A 24,162-nucleotide genomic window follows, 5' to 3' on the forward strand; every position below is an offset into this window, starting at 1 on the left:
TTTTCCTACAGTGGAAAAAAGTCCATTCAGTGCTGCCTCTCACGTTAAAATGCACCCAAACGTAAACTGGCTCTTGAGCTAGATCTGTGCAGATCTTCTCAGACTTCTTTGCAGGAATAAAGAACATTATGGATTTGTTTTTTGCAAGCAAGCGGCTTTCACTAGATGTTAACGGATGGACTGGAGCGGTGTCAATTATTGCAATGTTTTTAGCAGACTCTCATTTTGACGGCACCCATTCACTGCAGAAGATCCACCGGTAAACAAGTGATCCTTAATTTTTTCAGATTTGTTCCCATGAAGATACCAACACATCTATATCTTAAATGGCCCGTAGGTGAGGCCAACTGTTGCTTTAACATGGCTGTAAACTTAAAAACATCACGACGGGATCTTACCACCAGCTCACAAGGAAAAACCTCTTCATCAAAACTGGAAAAGACAGATAACGTCTCAAAGAACTTGATGATGCACTGCTCCTCCTTCAGCAAAGCGAACTGCTGAAATGTTTGCTGGATTAGTTTCCGCAGCTGCTTCGGCTGTCTCACAGCAAAAATATATGAAGAATATTTCATCAATCGTCATCGCAAGCTACAAAAAACTGCTAGCGTGCATTGGACTGCGATGCTGCTTTATTCTCAAAGAGGTCAAGAAAATGTTTTCACCTTCATACTGTTGATTAATTCCTGAGGAAAGAACAAATCCAGACCAACATCTTTCCTGAAAGAAGCAAAAACGTTATATATGTATATATGTTATATTTATCTAATGCGCTATACAAACTACTTACTCCAGTAGATCGAAGTTAGATTTTTTCTCCAGACCGTTGGCATTCATGTCTTTATAAAACCTCCTGTTAGAACAGAAAAAAAGGTTTTTTTTGTCACGCATTTAATGTGCACCACCTATTTTATCTCTGTGTACTATAAGTCATTTTAAGATGCACATGAGTTCGATTTTCCGACAGAAACACTTGCTCATCAACGCGTCCTCTGCAGTGAATGGGTGCCGTCACAAACAAGTAATTTACACAACTCTAGTCCATCATCTTATGAAGCCAAAAAACTGTGCGTCTGTAAGAAAAATTAAATGAAGGCATTTTAACTTGTGGGTTATTGTGACTGTTTGGACACTTATTCTGACGGCACCCATTCACTGCAGTGGATCCATTAGTAAATGCCACATTTCACCAAACAAACTCATCCGCATCTTGCACGGCTTTAAGTAAACTTTTTAACACATTAAGCTTAGTTGCACAATTTTTTAATTATAAAGCAAACTGAGCTGCATTTCTCTTAAGGCGCTATACACACAAACGCTATTGTTCTCAGTTCATCTGTATAAATCTGTACCTGATCTCCAAGCAGCCCAACTGCAAAGCCATCCCGTCACTAACTCTCCTCGCGCTGTGCTGCATGTAGTCGCTGCGGACCTGCGTAACAACAGCAGCGTTAACATAAGTTCAAGTTCGACCGTCATAGAGTTGATGCCAGTTTACAGATTTAGGCAATTCCAGACCATTCAGAAGTCGTTGAATCAAAGCTTCAATGCATAGATATATACACACAAAGTGTGTATATAGTGGTGAACACGGTAGGTTATGTCCATGTCTTAAGTTAACATATGCAGCTGACTAAGAAACTGAATGTTAGTAGACTGTAGTCTACAAATAACTACTTACACACAGCTTTCACAAAGATTAATCCGTATATAATTTAAGCAGTAAGCGTTATTACACTTAATTATTACAATTCTGCTCCTGAATATTACGTTTTTTTATATATCCTGTAAATTGATGTTCATCATTGATGTTTGTGATCTGCGTGACTGCTCTTGTTGCATCACTGACTTTAGTAGCTTAAGTCGTTTCTGTACGCCTTTTAGCAATAAATGATCCGATCCATGACTCGAAATCAGTAGCAGGACCAGAAGCGTGAGTTTCGCGATCCGCCGCAGCACTAGCAGTAACACTTTCAGACGGGCAAACCCCCATCAACGCCGCCGTTAACACTTCGGAGAGACATCAGACAAATGGCGTGACTCATGTTTCCTTCGCTATCAGGTCACGGAGTGGTAGATGTGAAGAAACGCTCCCTATGTAACAGGTACTGACCTGCTGGTAGAAGTAGAGCATTGTAGTTTTGTCATCCTTTAACTTCTCGAGGAAATCAGGAGGAATGTAACGGATCCTCAAGTCGTATCTGATCGCGACGGCAAGACAAAAACAGGATTAGGAACCTATACAACACCGATTTCCAGCACTGTGAGGACCCTGTGAACTATAGGGCAAAATATAGTTCAAATGTGATATTTTCGTAGACGAAACGGTAGCTATTGAAATAATATGGCTAGCGTTTTGTTTTTAAAATATCACATTTGCGCTATATTTTGCCCTATTGTTAAATTTGGAGGTAAATTATTATAAATTGAAATATGCATTTTAATTGTAATATAAAAAAGTATATTAGAAAATGTACTTGAAGGGGCAAGAATTATTAAAATGATTTCTGAAGGATCATGTGACACCGAAGACTGGAGTAACGATGCTGAAAAATCAGCTTTAATCACAGGATTAAATTATGTTACAATATGTTTGGGGGAAAAAACAGCATTTTTTGCTGTATATTTTACAATTTTACTGTATTTTTAATTCAATAAAAACAGCAGGAGTTTTACAATATGTTTGGAAAAAAAACAGCATTTTTTTGCTGTATATTTTACAATTTTACTGTATTTTTAATTCAATAAAAACAGCAGGAGTTTTACAATATGTTTGGAAAAAAACAGCATTTTTTGCTGTATATTTTACAATTTTACTGTATTTTTAATTCAATAAAAACAGCAGTAGTGAGCAGAAAAGATTACAGTGACACTTTACAATAAATTGCCATTTGTTAACATTAATTTAATAGCTATCACGAACAAAGAATGAACAACACATATATTACAGCATTAATTAGTTATAAAAACACAGTATTATTAGTTCATGTTAACTAATGAACCTTATTGTAAAGTGGTATTGAGACCATTACAAACCATTACAAATTTTGAATCTGTATTTTATATTTAAAAAAGTTAAAACATACTAAAAATGCCAGAAAGGTACGATTAAATATGAGCATAACGTAAATGTATTAATGCAAATGTAGTTTAAAATTAGCAATACATTTTTGGCATGTGAGACACACACACACACACACACCTCCACTCCGCCTCGACGTGCTGCTGTTCGTATTTCTGCTCCACCTCTGCTATGGTGAGATGCGGGTGCAGCCAGTGAACCTCGTCTGATTTGAGATGTTTGAGCAGCAGACCGTAGCACTCGGAGAACTTGATGTTAGGACCGAGTCGTCCGCTGTCCAGGATGGACTGAATAATTCTCTGCGGAATGAAATCATCATTCAAATAAAACATTTATACATTTGTGTTTTTATTTCGCCCCAAACAGAAATAAGAAATTTATATTTAAGACCTGAGAAAAAGTTTTAGGGGAAACAAAATGTCTTTACATTATATATATATATATATATATATATATATATATATATATATATATATATATATATATATATATATATATATATATATATATATTATTTTTTTTTTTTTTTTCCTATTTTTTCTCAGGTCTTAATAAAATATTTATATATATTTATATTTATTTTATAATAAAAATTATGTTTCATCCATAAATCATGCTATGACATCAGATTACATTTTTAAATCACCAATAAATGTTCAGTTTTCAAGATTAATTTATTTATTTTTTTAAACCAAACTTTGTATAAAGATGAATTCGATACAACAGTATAATTTGAAATATTTTTCTTTCTTTTCTATCGTAAAATTCATTACATACATTTTATCTACAATTTAACTAAATATAATTGGCATAGTAATGTGTATTCGGGGCAACCTGTAATAAAAATGGCAGTAATAACTGACGAGATTTCTTTCATAATAATATATAATTTCCTTCCCTATTCATTTGTTATGTCTTCCAAAATGCGTAATAAACATACTTTAAGTCCCGACGTGTACGAAACCAACATCCTGAAGATTTTCCCGAGATGCTGATTCATGACACGCAATTTAAAAACGAGACAGATTTGAATGATAATTAGAAAACATGATCGTATTTCCACAAGAGCGTCACTAAAGCCATGAATGTGCAGAACATCCGAACTCAAAACGGTGGCATTTACAGCCTCACCAAAACGCAGGCTCATGCTTAGAGCTTTTTTACACTGCTTTCGTGACAATGCTACGTAAAACTGAACTAATGTCCGAATTGCCAAAAAGTCATTTCGATTTTATATAACATTCGTCACGGAATCAATACAAAAAAAGCGATCCTTAAGTTATAACAGCAGGAAGTTGTGCAGATGGCCATGATAACACGCCGCAGCCATGATTGATGTGTAACAACGCGCGTTCATCTTCTCACCCTGATGTTCCAGGAGCTTTCACACTTGACCAGTTTGAAGTTCTTGCCCAGGTTGAAGCTGTTGCTGATGAAGCACACTTTGAGGATCTTCACCTGCCCCGTGCATTTATTCTCCGCGGCGCCGGCGGGCCGCTGCGGTGGACCGGGAGGAGGCGGTTTCCACGATAACGCACTGCTGTCACCTGACATCTCTACATTAGCTGTGCGGTGAGAGACGGAGGAGAAATAATACATTCAAGTTCAGGCAGGAACGCTACACAGCCAAAGGAAACCGATGAGTGACTCAATAATAAACTATGAGAACAAATGATGAATTCTACGGTCGTTAAAGTAAGAGGGCAGAATGATGGTTTGTTTTTACATGTGCACTTGTGAATATTACAAAAATAGCAGTTTGAATATTTTTAAAACGAAGAAATGTTACGAAAAGCATTTTTTATGCTCAGCAGACTGTAAAATGTAAAAACATAATATTAATAATAAAGTGTGATTATTATTATTAGACTGAGCTTAAAATTAAACTAAATCTATTTGGCACTAAGCTGAACTCTCTTAAAAACCATTAAAACAAACAAACAAAAAAAAAAAGAATAAAAAATGATTATTACTATTATAAGGTAATGCTTTATTTTAGGTTTACACCTTTTGTTGCTTATTAGCATGCATATTAATTATGTAATTATTCTACATGACCTTATTCTACATCCCTCGTTCTACTCAACAACTACCTTACTCAATATTAATAAGCATCAGGTGTTACGTATTATTCTGGTTATTGTTAATCATTTTTTGAACTATATAAATCTTAGTACTGTCTGAAAGCAAGCTTGTATTAAAAACAGCTTAAACAAATAACATTTCTTCAGTAATTAAATAGTAATAATAATAATAATAATATATATATATACATATACATACACACACACACACATATATATATATACATATATATATATCATATATATATATATATATATATATATATATATATATATATATATATATATATATATATATATATATATATATATATATATATATATATATATATATACATATATATATATATATATATATATATATATATATATATATATATATATATATATATATATATATTTTTTTTTTTTTTTTTTATATTAAATTAAATTAAAAGGATAATTCTGCAATGAAAACTATATGGATATTATATAAGGAGCTATTTGTGTAAATGATAATAATAATAATAATAATAACAACAACCTGCATTCAGTTTATTATTACTATTAAAATAATTTTGTTTATTCAGAGAGCTTTTTATCAATTCTAAAATAGCATTCGGTCTTACATAAACTCTCATACTACAGACAGCAGCAGTAAAATCACATGACATTCGTGACCAAACACACTATATTTCGACATGTCAGCACACGAGAGACTAATGCAACATCCTACCTGGACGTGCTCCATGACTGATGTGCGAAGCACTTTACTCCTGCGTTAGCGTATGACCTCTGAGTCACAGGACGGACGACATGACCGGCTAAAATAATGACGAGATTCACACAAATGTTGTCAAGCACAAGCGACGGCTTTTCTGAACACCTCCATGAAAAAAAGGAAGCGAACGCATCTTGGTTGAGCTTCGCTGAGAGGATTCCACTACAAGGCGTTCGATCGCCGTACATTGACCGTCACCTGCTATACGTCTCTCAAACGCATCTACAACATCCACCGCAGCTTTTGGTTTCCTGTCATGTGGTGTCACGTTCAGAGATGTTAGCATGTGTTGAAAACTGCAAAGGTGTTAAACACTCATGTTTTGCCAGGAAATGAGTGATGCGATGAATTAAAATGGCAAAACACTGCGAGCATGCTCGGGATCCGTTACCCCGCGACGTCCAGGCGAACGCAAATCACCGAATATCATTTTCGACTAAGCGCCGCCACTAAGAGGAACGAAAAATGGAAACATCTAATGATATATGCAACACATCGGCATCTGCCGAACTTCCTTTTTTTAAATGCCACACTTTGATTCCAAGCTTTGAAATGTTCGCCCCCTTGCCCGCCGAAATACGAAAACGTGCCACAGACCTGATGTTCGGCGCAGAAATCTTTAGCCCTCACTCGTCCGGTGCTTGCTTAATTCATTAGAATCCAAACTGACAGAGTGTGTGAGCTGAAGCCCTGACGTGAGTGTTTTGGACACACCCCACGCATGCCACGGACTTCCTCAAACTTCACACCGCTTCAGCAGAGCTGCTGCAAAAAAACAACACTACAAAAACACTTCTGCCAGGTCCTCCTCGGAGCTCGGCTTTCTGTTGTGTTTGTGAGGATATTTTTTCCACAAAAGTTGGTTTTCATTACTTTGCTATATTTTCTCCAATCGATTCCCTCAAAAGTTGGTTTTTGGTTGTATTTTTTTCTTATGAATGCCCTCAAAAGCAGTTTTTCACCCCTCGTGAATGTCCTCAAAAGTTTGTTTTCAACATTTTGTTACAATTCGAGGAATGTTTTTCTCCACAAATGTCCCCGTAAGTCGTTTTTCAACATTTTACTATAATTATGAGCGTAGTGTTTCCTCGCAAATGTCCTCAAAAGATTTTTTTTTTAATCTTACAATGAATGCGAGGATATTTGTTCCACACACACACGTCCTCAGTAGTTGGTTTTCAACATTTTACTATAATTATTGGCGTAGTGTTTCCTCGCAAATGTCCTCAAAAGATTTTTTTTAACATCTTACAATAAACGTGAGGATATTTGTTCTACAGCAGTTGGTTTTCAACATTTTATTATATATGTGAGGATATATTTTTTCTTATGAATGTCCTCAAAAGCTGTATTCCGACATTTTACTGTAATTGTGAGGCTATTTTGTCACGAATTTCCCCCATAAGTTATTTTTCAACATTTTATTATAATTACGAGGGAAAAGGTTTCTCACAAATGTCCTCAAAAGTCGTTTTTTTAGCATCTTACGATAAACGTGAGGATATTTGTTGCACACACACACGTCCTCAGTAGCCGGTTTTCAACATTTTATTATATTTGTGAGGATATTATTTTCTTACGAATGTCCTCAAAAGCTGCATTCCGACATTTTACTGTAATTGTGGGGCTATTTTGTCACGAATTTCCCCCATAAGTTGTTTTTCAAACTTTTGCCGTAACTCTGAGGATGTGTTTTGTTCTGAAAAGTCGGTTTTCCACATTTTACTTTATTTGTGAGGATATCATTTCCCGAGGAGTGCCCTCAAACGCTCGACCCCACTAAACACATGCCATAAACATCTGAAAAAAGGTTTTTTTCACTGAAATCCTGAAACTTTTCACGAACGATTGAGTGTTAGGAGGTTATCGATGAAATAAACGTAACGTTTAACAATATGTTAGACATGTTATAAAATTCTGTCACCTTATGTTTTACAATATAATATAATCGTTATTTGTTTTCTATGAGAAATGAAACATGCAAATTGCGGCCACGAATATATATATATATATACGGATTATATGGATTTCCTGAAAAGGGAAATAATAAAGTGAAAACAAACAAACAAACCTGCTTTAGTTTGGTAATTGTGTCTGTGTGTCATAGTGAAACTGTGTTTAGAGGATGTCGATACGGAAGTGTGTTTTACAGCAGAGGGCACTGCTGATGTTCACTGCAGATCTCTTCACTGAATTACAGCTTTACGTACGGATTTTAGCTCTTGGAAACCGAGCTGCTATTTGGAAACAAAAAAGTTTTTAGCGCTAAAGGCAGCGCCGCGCGCGTGTGTGTGTGTGTGTGTGTGTGTGTGTGTGTGTCATGTGATCAATGGATCCTTCACCTGAAAGATGAAGCGTGAACATTATTCAGAGCTTCATCATCTCTCCTTTCACTTTCTAAAAAGGTAAGCGCTTCTCTTTTCAAAAGCAATTTTTGCAAACCTTAAACGCTATATTTAATGATGCTCACAAACGAAAGCAGGTCAATTTAAATCTCCTTTACGCTCACAACAAAAAAAAATGTTCTGAAATAATTCAGCAAACTCTATTCTTTCCTTTAAGCTAATATCATTAGTTGGCTGTGGATCTATTAATTTACAGTAGTTTGTGTTTTTAAAACCAGAGGGAAGCAGACGTTTTCGGTTAACAGGTGCAACTTTATGATCAGATAAAAAGTTGATGATGAAAACCCCACTGCATGTAAAAAGCGTTTCATACCTTTTCAAAATAGCTTCAAAATCGAAGACAAATGTTATTTATACGCATTTTATTAATGGAGCCTAATTGTGGAGTCTTAGGTAAGACGTTTATAAAGTAAAATTTACAATAAACCGATTTTTAATTTAAATCTAATTGAAAGCTTTGGACGTGATGATACAGAAAATATCTTATAAAAGCTACATAATTTGCACAATATAGCAAACAGGTTGCTTACAAAACCATATTATGGCCTAATTGATTAATATTGGAAAACTTTCACACTAACACAGTCAATGCCCGTTTAATGAATGCCGTTTTTATTTATAACACACATGGCTCTCTACCATATATAAATGAGTCCTTGCGTGCACGATTCCTGTGACATCACTTTTGCGATCAGTTACGGATGTGGTGGGTATTCATCTAAAGATTTTATACTCATATGCATTGTTTATTTTTAACCCAGTGGTTTAATATGAAGATTAGTAAGCATGCACCGCAAGTCCTCTTTTCACCGGACATCAACCGGCACAAACAAACCAAAAAAAACCAAATACAGACTTTATATGCGGTTATAGATACATGATTTCTTCACAGATTTCTTCATGCAGGATTCTATAAATTAAATTATAAGAAAGTTCAGCAATGAAAACGTTCTAACAGTTTGCTGCCATTGAATAATTTGCTTCTTCATCCGGTTTGGAAAAATATAGCATTGCATCACTCGCTCACTAACGCATCCTGCAGTGAATGGGTGCCGTCAGAGTCTAATCGGTTAAGACTGTGAGGTGAAAAGCAGTGAGCTTAGAAGAAACAAATCCTTCTGACTACTGTATCAACCATCACTTCTGGACAAAATATGAGTCCACGATCCATAATCAAAATTGAAGCGATGGAGTGATGTGGATTACTTGCGGATCGTTGTGATGTTTTCATCAGCTGTTCGGACCCAATTCCGACGGCACCCATTCACCGCAGAGGGTCCACTAGTGAACAAATTTCTCTGAATCTGTCCCAATGAAAAAACAAACTCCTCTACATCTTGGATAGCCTGAGGGTAGATGCGCATCTTCATTTTTGGGTGAACTATAAGGAGACTATGACTTCATGTCATACTATTATTCACTATGAAACTGTTGATGGCAGCAAATCTCTGCCGGTATGCATTCACCACAGCACACTTTCACAGAAACGATGACCTTTCTCAGCATGTGTGAACCAAGAATTGTGGCTGACAAAACATGCTAAAACTAGAATAAGGCAACTGTAATTTACATTTACATTTGATTACACTGAAAGAAGCAGTGCGCAACATACCGCGCACAACGACACCGCCATCATGGATTGCCATCGCAAATGTGGATTTCTATGCAGAATTTTACTCTTTTTGTCCTCCTTCAGTTTACAGCTAAGAAAATGCCTGAGACAAATAATAGCAAGTTGAGAAAATAGCTTGCGGTTAAACCCCGGAAGTCTCTCGGCTTAAAGAGAAAGATGACATTTCCTGAACTTCCTTGAACCCTTTCAGGCCTTTAGACACTAGCTCTAGCTATAAGAGGACACAGGCATAATTCCTTAGTCAGCAGTATGAACTGAACTTACTTCCTATTTCTGATGTGCCTTTGAGTTATTGTTTTTTATCCGCGGTGCAGTTTGACTCGTCTATGTTTGTTATGATATCTAGAGTGTCTTAAAAGGTAGTGCACCTCAATGGGTCGATTTAAGAGGGAGGCCTTTTCTAGAAAAGTGCATTACGCAGAAATAAAGAAAAGAGAGAGGTAAGCATTGCTATTTGTCATTATTACACTTTCAAATGCATGCCCAATGACCAGTGTAGACCAAGACAGATATACCGTCAGTCTATAGTTTATTGTAGCACTGACCTCAGTGAAGCTGTGAATTGATGTTGCAAGCTTTGATTGCGTTATATTTGTACACATATGGTTTAAAGAACTCAACCATTGCAGAGAATGACATGGTAATGACTCTCTGTTGAGCCATGGTTGTAACTAAAAACACATCACATGCATTTTTAATAGCCGACTGTACTGTTACGAACACTAGGTAAGCTGGGTTTACCTCAAGAGCGCATAAAGTTCAGATCGTAAATGAAACCGTTGATATGCAACTCAACCTGTTGCTCAACTAATGCTGAAATGAACAAAAAAACGGTCATATATGTCATAAAAAGAGATATCTACATTTGCGCCCGGGAGCGCACAGGAATCGACGCAACTGAAATTTCACTGAAAATTAAAATGTAGTTCGAAATGTTGATCGATTCACATTTGAGGCTATTACCAATAATGCATATGTCAGGATAAATGCGAAAAGTCACAAAGAAATTTATGCTAATTTTAGGCAGTAACAAATGGCACTTTTGAACTGTAATAATAATTCAATACTGCTGTTTTTTTCAATTGTGATAAATTCCAACACTCTATTATAACAATTTGACAGACAACTAATTCCAAATAGACTCAAAGCTAAAGACCAACTTTATACTTGTTGATATATATACTTTTATACTTGTTTATGCCTTATGTGCCACAGTGAATGTGAGATGCCCGTCCAAATATTGAATCCATAACGGACGCTACCGTGCAATGAGGATGTGTTGAATAAAAAAGGGAGCACAATGCAAACATGCATGCAAGCAAATAAATAAAGAGGAAAAAATTTAAAATAATAAAATGAAAATATACAATAAAGTTAAATGAACAGTGCAATAAAAGGTAAAAAATGTAATAACCTTAATTTGCACTCATTTGTAAGTCACTTTGGACAAAAGCCTAAATGAATGCAAATGTAAATGTACTTAGCCCTGACTCAAAGGCTGATTAGTTAATCATAAAAAAAAAGTTGATGTTGCGCCTCAGTAGTGACTTTTTCTTTGCATCGCTACAGATCTTTGCATGGCGCTACATACGCTTTTAAGTTCATTTCTAAAGGACTAACAGTCGCCTTGTTCCACTCACTGGTCAGAGTCTGACAGCTTCACACACTCAGTAAACAGACTGAAGAGAAGATGGAAACTTTCAAAACCACAGAGCGTCCTTGAGCCTGACAGTGAGATGCTGTGTTAATCTGATTCAGAGAGGTGAACCGGTGATCTTTTTTCTTTTTTCCTTTTTTTCAAACAACAACATATGGTTAAAAGTACATGCGTGTGTACCGTTTTGTTCAAACCTCGTTTTAATAATACTTTAGGGGGTGGAAAATGTTTTTGCGAGTACTTTCGAAGGCCATTTAAACACCACGGTTTTGCTTTTAGATATCTTGAATTCACCAGGCGTTGAATTAATGAAAAAATTTTTCTTTTTTTTTTTAGGACAGCAGCATATTTCAAAGAGCTTAGATACTGATCAAACTGCCGTCCTATGTTCTAGGCAGGCCATGTGACAGGAAGTGATAAGATGGTGTCTGAACTTCATATGCTAGATGCGAGAGGAAGCCTCAGACTGAGTCATGGTGTGAATTTACTGTATCTGCTGTGGGCGGAAAAATAAGATATTATTAGTTTGCTAAAGGCAGATTCCTTTCTGTATGAAAAATTAGCAAATTCATCTTAGACACGATCTTTGATAGGCGTCTGAAAAGAATGTAATTACAATAAACTGTGAACGATTTTTATTAAAAGGGAACATAAAATACACATTTCTGCTTAAAACCTAGGGGTTGGTAAGATTTTGTAAATGACCGAGGCTGCATTTATTTGATGGAATATAGAGTATAAAAGATTATATATTATTGCAATTTAAAATAACTGTTTTGTATTGTAATTTACAGTAAAATTTCAGCATCCTTACTTCAGTGTCACATGATCCTTCAGAAATCATTCTAGTATGCTGATTTGCTGCTCAGAAACATTTCTGACCATTATCAGTTGTTTATATTATCAATGATTAAAACAGTGATGCTGCTTAACATTTTTTGTCAAAACTGCAATAATTATTTTGAACAAATAGAAAGCATTTTTTTGAAATATTTGTATTTGCTGTCACCTCTGATCAGTGTAATGCACCCCCATGCTGGATAAAACTATTAATATCTTAATAAAAATCTTCGTAACCTCAATTTTTTTAAAAGGCAGAATACATCTTAACACAGGTTTCTAGTCGTATTGTGCACATTTAAATGATGCAGATTATTCCTAAAGGAAAAAAATGTTTTTGTAGATATATTTAACAAAATATAACAACTTGCTCTCTCATTTTACAGGAAAAACCTATTCTTCAAATCAGCCGAACAGTATGAGTGTCACGTTCTGGTGCGACAATGAGAGACTAAACAACGAATGACGGAAAAAGCATTTATTTAGTTTACTGCGACATTCAAACCAGTATGTAATCACGTGCCTTCAAGCCTTTAGTTTAAAAACACAGAAGTGCCATTTTAATCTTTATGAAGATGACAGAAAACCTGTATGAGACGAATCAGTTCACAAACCACACCAACGGGATGTATTTGTTCCAGCACAGCCCAAGTACGCTGGGTGCACCTCACTATGGTGTACCAAACATAAACTCCATCCAGTCATCTCCAATGTCTCCCCGACTCAACCACGAGCTGCTAACATCTCCCGGCACTCCAGGACATGAACTTTCTCCAATGCTTGAGATGCCAAACAGCGGCGGGACTTGGGAATATAATCAGTTTGGAAGGACGTCGTCATGGGGATCTTCTCCTCATGAAGAACTACCCGAGACGTCTCGACTCTATCCGTTCAACATCACGTGTCAGAACAACTCATCAATGACCTGCAAGGACAACGGAAGTGTTCCCCATCCTCAAAGGCTGGACTCGTTCTCAAAGGCCTTCCCCGCGAAAAACATTCAGCTTCTCTTTGACGACGGCAACAGGACCAACGACAAGCACCCAGACAATCACATTTCAGGGGTTTTGCACATGCCTCAAACTCTCCCAGAAGCATCGGACAGGCAACCTTTGGAGTCTCCGGTTTTTAACCCAATGGTCATTCAAGGTCAGTGCGATCAGACCGGCTTCCTTCCATCAGAAAGCCAAAACTCAATGCACGGCCTTTACCAAAACCATCAACAGTTTCACTATGGATACCAGCAACAGAAACAGAAATTAAACAACATGGAGCAAGTAAACAGGAGTCTGCAAAAACCACAGAGCTCCTGGCATGGCTATCAAAGCCACCCAATGCCATACCCGATGGCCTTGAACCAACAACAAAGAGGTATTTTTGCGAGCAAACCTCACCTGGACTCTCATGAACCGGCTCAATCGCCAACCTATGACCACCGTCAAGACTTCAAAGTCCCAGAGCAGCAGATCTTCCCTTACCAAGACCAGCAACACCTTCGTTCGCTTTCCCAACCTGGCAATCCTTACCTCGCGCAAGATCACATGCAATCGATTCCTGCGAAGCAAAACAACATGTTTAACGATGCTCGTCACTCGGCACCCAGCACACCGGTGTTCTCGAGTCCCAAAGAAGATCAATCCAGCTTCAACTTCCCTCTCAGAAGCGAAGACCTCTGCAGTCCGCTCTACCAAAACAAGAGCGCAGGGGGCTGTAAAACTCTTCCACAGATGACCATGAGGGCAGATATTTTTCATCATCATCTCACCGCACATGCTCCTCAGTGGTCACAGGTATTGTATTTATTATTTCATTAATTCTTTTATATACTTGTTCGCACTTAAGTTAAAGGTTTCTCATGAATACCTTGCAGGCTCCTTCACCAGATATTCAAGATGAGGCCATTTCACCTCATTTCAGGTTTGACTCCATCCCTACTTTTACCCGTTGAGTCAAATCAAGCTTATTTGTACAGAGAGTGTTCTTAATACACATTTCAAAGCACCTTTACATAAAATAATGCATTAATACCTTAGAAATCACAGTTACCAATTATTATTATTTATAATTATTCATGATGTGTATCGTATATATTATATCCTGCCGTAAAATAATTACCAAATTTAACAAATGTACAGTGTGAATATTGGAAAGGTTCTAATCACTATGATTATTATATATAAGGTGGAACTACAATTATTCATGTGATTATAATGTGCATTAAAATGCATGCTTTAAAACTACTTTATAATGCTTTATACATGCATGTTATTGTAATTGTATAATTCAATATTTATTTATAATGTGTCGATTATTATTAATGATACTGAGAATTAGGAAAGATGAGGTCTTGTTATTCAATTTATAACTTGGTGTATTGACAACCATAATTACTATTTAGTTATGTGATGCATTGGATTTTTGGAGTGTGTTTAAGAAAATACAATTTCAAAATTACCTAATGCCTTTCGTTTGTTTGTATTTTTTGTCAACTTTATTAGCAGTGTCTGATTAAAAACTCTTTCCACACCATTTTTCAGTGTAATGCACAATATCTCTAGTCCTCAAAGTAGCATCAAAGCTCAATGCGCCACACATATTATCGAAATATAATATAGTACGTGGATTTGGATTTCTGTAGAGCAGAACCTGGCCTGTCGAGAGAGGACGGATCTCATACAAAGATGAGATGCACTGTTTGTCACAGGGAGTTCAAAAGCCTCCCGGCTCTGAACGGTCACATGCGCTCACATGGAGGTCTGCGGACACACTCCACGCCCCTCAAGATGGTATAATCCAGAGACCCTTTTTTTAATCATCAGTGGTTTGTGAAAATGCATTGCCCTATTGCTTGGTATTTCTTTTCTTTGTTTTAGCAGAGAGAGGGGCACATTCACCTGTCTGAGACTGCTCAAAGCAACCCCATCATCTTACCCGTGTCAGTACCCGTCAAGGACTACCAGACCCCAAACAAACTCTCGCTCAGCCATCTGTGCCAGCAGAAAGATGAGGAACAAAGCGCTTTAATTAAGTCTCGTGCACAGTCACCCCTCTCGTTGGTACGAAACCACCCTTCCTGTGTGAGTTTCTGGCATTCATATAGTTATTTTTAAAAGCTGTTTTTGAAAATTAAAAGCTTTAGTAATGAGATCTGAAACACACATCGGAATTTATAGACTGCTGATGCTCGGAATGTTTTTTAAATATAAAACTTAAATCTTGTGCTGAAGTTTTGATAAAAAATGAATGAGGGGGCACATGAATGTGTAGATTAATAACTGACAATAAATACAGCAATGCTCCATATTAAAAATAAAAAAAAACTGTAAACTGATTTGATTATGAAAAAAGAGCCCTTTAAGATATCCTGCCCAGCTCTGTTTTAATAGACAATGTATATATGTCTATTTAATAGACAAAGACATAATCAATATGTCTTATTTTAAGAGTAGCTACATGTAACATGTGACAAGGACAGCTTAAATTTTGGTGTTAAAGTAGAACGTTGAAATTAAGTATTATTTTTAGCATTTTTGAAAGTCTTTATAGTGTTTAAGGTTTCAGTTATAGCTGGTTTCCATTGTGGTGAAGAACTGGAGCAGACTTAGCATTTAGCGTGCTAGGCTCATTAACAATTTGCTTGCCACTATAGCACTACCTTATAATTCAGTGATGCGGCTGAATATATGAATATATGAACAGATAACCTCTTCATTAGCGTAAAATGAAATAACCCTAACTCATGGAACTGCTTCGAATTTACTTAATATGGTCACTTAAAAATTTAACAACCCGATAAAGTAGACGTCATGAGAACGAATTATGCTTATGCCAAAAATGTAAATCATCATTTACTCACCCTACAGAGCCAATGATTTTGTAGTATTTGTCTTCTAAACTACTGAAATCAGTCGCTACCAGCAACACAAACAGAAATACGGTCACCAGCTTTGTTCAATTTCGTTTTTGGGTGAGCTATCCCTTTAACTGATTCATATAAATCTGAAAAATTAACTAAACCTCACCCTCCGCATTACACATTCTAGATAAAGAGATCTGTCTCGGATGGAGAATGTGCACCAAAGCAGGTGAAAAAGAGGTACCGCCACTGTCTGGTCCCATTGATGATTCCTCCGCCCGGCGCCGGTCAGGAGTCCAGAGGAGCTGTGCTCTTCCGCAGTCAGCTGAGGACGGCGAGTGGCTTGGGAGACGACGTGCCTTACACCCCTCCGCCCATGCTCAGCCCCGTACGCCCGGGATCAGGCCTCTTCAGCGGCATCAGTGGAAAAGCCAAGAGCAGCGAGGTCAAGTCTGCGGCAGACAGAGCTGGTTAGTCGATGCAGTTAAAGTTACAATCATGACATGTAAAGTTTTTTTTACTGAATTATTTCACATGCATTGTCTTATTAGCTGTGTTGTTTGTCTATAACAGGCGACAGGGGTGACTTTGGTGAGACTGCAAGAGAGAAAGTGGTTCATGTAACGCCGTAAGCATTTTTAAGTTTTTTTTTTCTTGTGTGTATGATATAAATGTCACTAGCAAAAACTCTTCTCGAGAAGGTCCAAGGCTTTATGTGTTGCCAGGGCGTTGCTATGCAGTCGGTATGGTGTTGATACTGTAGGTAGTTGAAAAAAATATTAAAAGGAATAAAAATTTATATTTCAGTGCTTTTGTTTTCCCGAGAAAGTCTGCATTTGCTTGAAAAACGTTATCTTAGAATACTTTTACAAATGAATGGGAGACATGCTGTTTTTGTGGGAGAAAGCTAATTTTTTCCCAGCAAATGAAAAAGCTGAAATGCTATTTACCCTCCCGTTGAATTTTTTTAAAGCAATATAAAGCAACATCACCCTTCCTCTCCATGATCTGAGGTTTCATTTTCAGAAAAGGCTTTTGAAACATTGCACTCTTCACCTTTAAGCTGCACATCATTTCACTGCATTGCTTACTCCATTTATGTTTTTTATAGTCGGATAAATGTTGGCGAGGAATTTCAAGCAAATATCCCAAACATTAAGAGTCAAACCCTCGTAGAGAAAGATACCCATAATGCTGTTCTTCTGTGGTCACCCACCCAAGACCTGGATACCCCTGATAACCAGCAAAAAGGTAAATACTGGTAATAATTAAATCAATAACAGTATAATCACTTTCAACAAAAATCACATTGAGTTAAATGCAGAAATTAGGAGACATGATTTTATAATGCAGAACATTTTTAGGCATGATGCAAAGCCAAATCATTCTTCGGCTAAGTAATTACCCTCACTATGTTTTTTAAAAAGTTATTTGAGTGTGTTTTGAAAGAAAATGCCATTTCATTCTTTCTACTTCATAATTTTATGGTGACGGGGCTCAAGAGGCATGAGATGTGTGGATCCACGTGCAAGCTTTTATTAAAAAGGCACGGTCAAAGATACAGGCAGGGTCGAAAGGAGAAAGTGGCACAGACAAGACACGAGAATAATAAATCGACAGCAAACGTAATCCAACAGGGTCAATCCAGAGAGAGAGATAATCCAGGAAAACAAGCACTGGTCAAAACAGGGGCAAACAGAGTCCAAAAGGCAAAAAGAAGATCTCCAAAAATATACAGGCAAAGATCAAAACATGACGAGAGCAGACAAGGCGAGACTAGACACCGAACTAAACAAATCACTTTGAATGGGTTTTAAAGAGAGAGGATAATGAGGTAACAAGGGGAGGAGCTAATCAATTAATAAGGAAACTAACAAAGTGGGCAAAGGCACGAGGAAACACACGCGATGGGGAACAAACACTTCAAAATAAGAGACCACAAAAACCAAAATAGGGGAACACCGACCGAAATTATGACAGCAACGTGTTACTCGCCTCTTGTGAGTGAAATTTATTTTTCTAAATTGCCCAAACAATGCTACACACAACAGAAATTTGCCCCATTAATACATGCAGGATTTTAGAGTCTTAAATATCCATTTTTATATGGTTAATTTATTAAAGTGACAGTTGTGCCATTTTCTCTATAGCCTTTCGTGCAGTGTGTAATCCAGCTGTATGCGAGTGTAAACCATCTGCAGTGTAGCAAATGTTGCAAAAAAAGTGCATGACAAATAAAGTTGAGTTGATCGGTGCTGTGTCATAGCTGTGTGGGCGGAGTCGGCTTTATAGTGCGTTTCGATGTAAACAGTCATTGGAAAAGCGTGGTGTTGACCCAGAATAGTCTACATAAAAAAATTTGCAGAACAAGATTTGTCGAAAAACATTAACACGCAGGGATGCGCACCAGCACGCATGGCAAATATTAAAAACTAAAGGATTGCAGAGTAAAAGAATGTGATTGTGTAGGCTACACACATATAAAAATGCAATAATAAAAAAGTCATCCGAATTAGCCCACCTATTTGCAGTTCTGCCTATTGTTGCTTATAACATGGCGCATTTGCAACTTGCTCTTAATGTAAATGGGAGATGAGACTCTGATTAGTTTACTGCACGCTATGCCCAAAAAACACCCATTACTTATTAAGAGAATAGGGACAACCCATTTCGCACACGGACCGTAAAAATGGCAAAAGTGGATTTAGACACGTCTTGAGTGCACCTGCGCTCATAGGGCCGTTATCTCCCAAAATAAAGAATCGACTCTATGCGGCCTAAACGAGTCGTTATTAATTCTAATCCCACTTCTGTAAAGGCTACACGTCACTGGGTAACACATTTGCATAATTGCTCTACGTTGGTTGGCTAAAACCAACTTGGCCACGCCCACTAATTGTCATTTAAGTGACAAAAGATTCTCTAATCTTGGGGAAAGCAGGATTAGATGCTTTTATTTCCATCGAGTATTCAAAATACAGAGCTATGGCATTATCCTTTACGACGGGCTGCACGAGGTTGACCAATCATAACAGACTGGGCCGTCTGACCAATCAGAGCAAAAGAGGCTTAGAGAAAGGCTAGAAAAGAGAATGAGAATGGCTAGAAAATGAGATCGTAGTAAAAGCATATTTTGAGAAAACAAACCCGTTTTTTCACCTCGCATGCATCTAAACCTATTGTAGGAGACGCCTGAAACAATATAAGAAGCCTTAAAAATGGCATAGCACGGGCACTTTAAGCAAAAATGACTAATTACCGTTGACCTTTTCTCTCTTTTAGTGGACAATCTTTTGAAAATGGCTTGCTCTAGTGTGCTGCCAGGCGGTGGAGCAAACACAGAATACGTCCTGCACTGTCTTTTCGATTGCAGAGGAGATATTATGGTCAGTATCTTGCGTTCCACCGCTTCCTGGCGCCAAAACCCACTCTCTAAATACATCATTACATCATTGTTTTACAGAATACCCTTGAAAAGCTTCTCCTGCCGACTCCGCCGAGAAACGCATGCAGCCTGAAAACAAACTATCATTACGCAGGTGCGTACGATCTTGTGCCCTCAAAAAGTACTATTTCTGCCTCTCCTCTCGCTGTGGCGCTCTTAGTGCTTCTTCCTGAGGCAATATTCGATTATATATAGGCTACAAATCAAGGGCCAGATTTACTAACGGCCTCTTTTTGGCATTGAACAGCTACCGTCAGGATTAACTAAAGATGTATTAACTAAAATGTGGCCAGTCATTTTCGTGGCCGATCCTATCGCGCATGCATTCGTAGGAGTTTCCCTTTTTTAGATGCTGCATTAATGAGAGGAAAGTATCTGAATGAATCACACAATGTGATTCACTAATGCTTGCGCTAGTCAGTTTACCGGTTTTTGTGCTATTGCTTCCCACCCCCCCAAAAAAACATGCCTTAAATCAAACACTAATTTAGACCAGTTTAGATCGCACCGGTCATTCCAGGAAAGATCTGCGTCTTGTCTGTGTTTTTTAATCTGCGTACTTTCATTAGATAAGCAGCAGCGCTTTCCACAGACTTCCTTTTATATTTGTGAGCTCTCACGCTATAGTATCAGCCGTTTGGTAAATCTCCGTAAAGACTCGAATTTCTGAACAGCTCTCCTTCTCTTCTCATCGACTAGGATCAGACAGATGGACGCTTCAGGAGAAACGCCAGCTGAACAAAGCACTTTTAAGCCATCGCAAAGATTTCTATCTCGTCCAGAAAATGGTATTTGTGGTCAGTTCATTTGAAAAGGTTTGTGCAGGTTTTACGAAGGTGCATTTAAGGACATTTAAGCAAAAAACACTTCGATTTATTGGAACACAATGAGCCTAAATGTAGCCTTCTTGCATTAGCAACACTTTAAAACTAATTTCCATTGCTTTTTAGTTCATTTTACGAAGAAATGCAGCACCGCTTTGTTTAAAGCTGCCCTTGTTACACGTTACAATTAATTATGCATGTGACCCTAAGCAGTAACAGTAACCATATAGTAAGCACGTGTAGTTAATTAATATTACTCAGCACATAAATGTATTATTATACCGTAACAAGGACACCTAAAAATAAAGTGCGACCAGAAACAGCTTAAGTCTCGAATAGCTGCCATAATGGAAAAATAATTTCAAAAAAATCAAGATACATTTACATCGGCTCATCGAAAACAAAAGCGAGTTATCGAATAAAGTCAGCTTAAATCAAAGGGAAACGTTTTTACACCCCGCTGACAGATAATTGTTTTTTTAGCGTGAACTCACTTCTAACGTTGCATCTCAAGAAAATGATTCTAGATTTAAAGATGTTTAGATATACATTTTTGCCAATTAAATTTTACGAATTCAGATTTTGTTTAAGGCCTTAATTTGTGGACGGACGAGACGATTTTTCACTTTTTAAGACCTGCAGAAACCCCGTATTCATTTACTCTTTTGTTACCCATTAATGCATTCGCATTATCTGTGACTCTGTGGTTGAATGCGTTATTTTATTTAGGTCAAGACAAAGTCGGTGTTTCAGTGCGTCGAGTACTATTACACGTGGAAAAAGCGCTTGCGCTTGGGTACGAGAGTCAGCGCGGCTCTGTGCGCACCAGTCCAAGACCAGCGGGTGAGTTACTGCACGGTTGTACAGGTCATACTCATCTGAAGCTCGTGTTGCATGCATTGCATAGAAAAGCAAATATTATTTTAAAAAAGAGAAAGGTGATTCACGGCCATTTTTTTAAATTAAGTGCACTTACGCACAATTATTACATTATACTGTGGAGTATTTTTTCATGCACAGCCTATATATTTTACAAAATTAGGAGAGTGGATGATAAACACCACCCCAGAACAAAATAAAGAAGCCGGCGGCAAAACCAGGGAGCCTGAAATGTCAGAAAACCCCAGCGCAGTGTTCGCCTGTGAAGTGTCTGTGAGTATGTGAGCATACTGAAACCTCTAGGTGCTTTCTCCACTTCCTGTCATTTACTCGTATGCCCACCCCCTTTCTCTCAAATATGCTATATACTGCCTCTACATTCTGTCAAATGTGTACTGTGTATCAATCTAGGTGGCGTGATGGTGTTGCGATATGCGTGCTGCCTAATAATATCCTTATTATTAAAAACGTGTTACAAAAGCCAACGTGACGTGTTTGTAATAATGGAGATGACACTATGCTAACTATATAGAATAGCTGATATTCAGTTTAGGGTTTAGGGTAAAATGCATTTACAGTAACCCGTTAACGGTCTGGTTTTAAGGGTTAATTAAAACCATCAAGACACACAAACGCACAGAAAATATATATATATATAAAAGTACTTTACAATAACATTAACTGTATTAAATAACGTGATTGCTAATTATATAGCATTTATTAATGGTAATATTACGTTTTAATCTTTTTTTTTTTGGTAGCATTAGTTAATGCACTGTGAATTAACATGAACATTGTGATATTGAAATATGAATATTGAGAATATATTGAAATTATGAAACTGAAAATATATTGATCATTGTTATTTCATGTTAGTTAATGCATTTACTAATGTTAACAAATTAGACCTTATTATAAAGTGTTGCTAAAAGCTTTAATGATTGATAGGCATTTTTTTCTCCAATATTATTGATCTACATGTACACTTTTTGATCTACAAGACCAAGATCTTTTTATGTTGTAAATAACATAATTATTAATCTAATTATGTAAAATGATGTTGTCAGTTCCCTATAAATTAACTGGATCTGGGATTTTTTTGTCCCTAAAGATGACAGAAAACTGGTTAAATATATTAAGTCTCTCTCTCTTTCTCTCTCTCTCTGCCCCCCCACCTCCCCATGTTGCCATGGCAACAATATTTTAGATATCAATATAGCCTCAAACATTTTACATCGGCCGTGTTTTGTCATTATTCTGATAAAGTCTGAGGCAAAATTCAGACAAGTATGTGGATAAATTCAGACAATGTTTGTAAATTCATTATTAGACACTTCCTGTTTATATATATTATATATATATATATATATATATATATAATATATATATATATATATATATATATATATATACATATATATATACATATACATATATATATATATACATATACATACATATACATACATATATATATATATATATATATATATATATATATATATATATATATATATTACTCTATAACCCAGACCAAGCTATCGTATGACTTATAATGCATTAGTTGCATGAATGTTAGGATTTAAGGTGTTTCTTTATCCATTTCGCCACTTATGAACTACTGTCTTATGGAAAAATGGGTTTTAACAAGTAAGTAATTCCAGAACATTGGCTTCTGGGTAAAATTGCTATGTTTCTCACAGCAGATGAATGAAGAAACGTGGACCCAGACCAATCTCCGACTGCTCTGCAGCTCTCCGGCTGAAAACAGATCATCCGCGCTGACCCTGCCCTTGAGCTCGGCTTCTGTGAGAAGTTCTCCCTCCAACAGCACCACCAGCGGAGACACTGAATCAGCCGTCGTCTTTCCCTGCAACGAGTGCGGAAAGTAAGTCAGACTCAGAAAACTCTTCATGCAGTTATGAATCACAGCGGTTGCGGTCTGATTCACGGTCGCCTCGTTTCCTAGGGTGTTTTTAAAGGTGAAAAGTCGCAATGCCCACATGAAGACACACCGGCAGCAGGAAGACACTCAGTTGTGGCAGTTCTCCAGGGTTCCTGAGCAAGGTCGCGCGATGGCAACGCCCGAATGCCACTCCACACCACTAAAACTACCCATGAGCCTTCATTCTTTTACGTGTGACAGAACTGCAGGCACGAAAGCATCCATAAATGACAAGTGCAGCGAGGAAATCGATTGTCCTCTGAAGACGCCTCCTGTCCTGCAGAGTGCGCTGGACTATACTCCAAGTTAGAAGATGAATAATTAAATCCTATAATTGTGTAAAAAGCATGTAATGTTCTTTGTTTTCTCAGCTTTTTATATCCCCTTGTGCACCATCTCGTTTTGTATCATATTTCTTTTGTAATAAATCACCTGGTTACTCAGCAGCTATCAAACGCTCGCTTTCATAACAAGACTGAATTCAGGGGGGTTCGGAAAAAATCATTAAACAAATCATTTGGGAGTCACTAAGCAAGTACGGTACAAAAAAAATAAATGCATATTATTACATGTTAATTGTGTTTCGACTTCGCATCCATTTCATCCTGTTTGTCGGGGATCCCCAAAACCGAAATCTTAACCTTTCATAACCCATAATAGGTTAACAACTATTGTTAAAGCTGCGGTCAGTAACTTGTTTTGGTTAAAAATTATCCAAAATCCATATTTGAGCAAGTACATAACCAGCCAGT

At 37.1% G+C, this 24,162-nt stretch overlaps 2 protein-coding genes across 15 annotated transcripts in view; one reads left to right on the top strand and one right to left on the bottom strand.

Annotated features, from left to right (window-relative positions):
- The window catches only part of ptk2ba (protein tyrosine kinase 2 beta, a), a 32,166-nt gene extending 15,479 nt beyond the window's left edge, over nt 1-16,687 (bottom strand). For 3 of the 7 annotated variants that reach the window (XM_043263504.1, XM_043263508.1, XM_043263503.1), the window contains exons 1-8: nt 16,562-16,687; nt 4,448-4,647; nt 3,203-3,381; nt 2,114-2,201; nt 1,353-1,432; nt 791-853; nt 666-720; nt 399-539 (exon numbers count right to left, since the gene is read on the bottom strand). In XM_043263504.1, the coding sequence (XP_043119439.1) occupies nt 399-539; nt 666-720; nt 791-853; nt 1,353-1,432; nt 2,114-2,201; nt 3,203-3,381; nt 4,448-4,647; nt 16,562-16,580 (825 nt within the window). In that variant the 5' untranslated portion in view covers nt 16,581-16,687. The other 4 variants (XM_043263505.1, XM_043263506.1, XM_043263507.1 and 1 more) reach the window with 4 other exon arrangements.
- Nucleotides 8,100-23,986, top strand: LOC122362178 (transcriptional-regulating factor 1). Of its 8 annotated transcripts, none has more exons than XM_043263496.1 (15): nt 8,100-8,331; nt 12,848-14,251; nt 14,332-14,378; nt 15,100-15,247; nt 15,335-15,538; nt 16,505-16,787; nt 16,891-16,945; nt 17,429-17,568; nt 19,600-19,703; nt 19,781-19,856; nt 20,462-20,550; nt 21,316-21,429; nt 21,628-21,738; nt 23,169-23,353; nt 23,435-23,986. In XM_043263496.1, exons 2-15 carry the CDS (start codon nt 13,031-13,033, stop codon nt 23,718-23,720), a joined length of 3,063 nt encoding a protein of 1,020 aa, XP_043119431.1. In that variant the 5' UTR covers nt 8,100-8,331; nt 12,848-13,030; the 3' UTR covers nt 23,721-23,986. The 8 variants fall into 8 exon arrangements, 6 of the variants coding, with proteins under 6 accessions (XP_043119431.1, XP_043119435.1, XP_043119436.1 ...); XM_043263500.1 differs by having other exon boundaries at nt 23,172-23,353; XM_043263501.1 differs by having other exon boundaries at nt 15,335-15,517.
- The last annotated feature ends 176 nt before the right edge of the window (nt 23,987-24,162 follow it).

Source organism: Puntigrus tetrazona, chromosome 17 (assembly GCF_018831695.1).
Source record: "Puntigrus tetrazona isolate hp1 chromosome 17, ASM1883169v1, whole genome shotgun sequence".
NCBI lineage: Eukaryota > Metazoa > Chordata > Actinopteri > Cypriniformes > Cyprinidae > Puntigrus > Puntigrus tetrazona.

What these genes read in the sequence shown, in the direction of transcription:
- LOC122362178 (XM_043263496.1), top strand. Translation starts at nt 13,031, where the DNA reads ATGAAGATGACAGAAAACCTGTATGAGACGAATCAGTTCACAAACCAC. An exon ending in ACTCCACGCCCCTCAAGATG is followed by an intron (nt 15,248 to 15,334) that starts GTATAATCCAGA and finishes TCTTTGTTTTAG; the next exon opens with CAGAGAGAGGGGCACATTCA. An exon ending in ATTGCAGAGGAGATATTATG is followed by an intron (nt 19,704 to 19,780) that starts GTCAGTATCTTG and finishes ATTGTTTTACAG; the next exon opens with AATACCCTTGAAAAGCTTCT.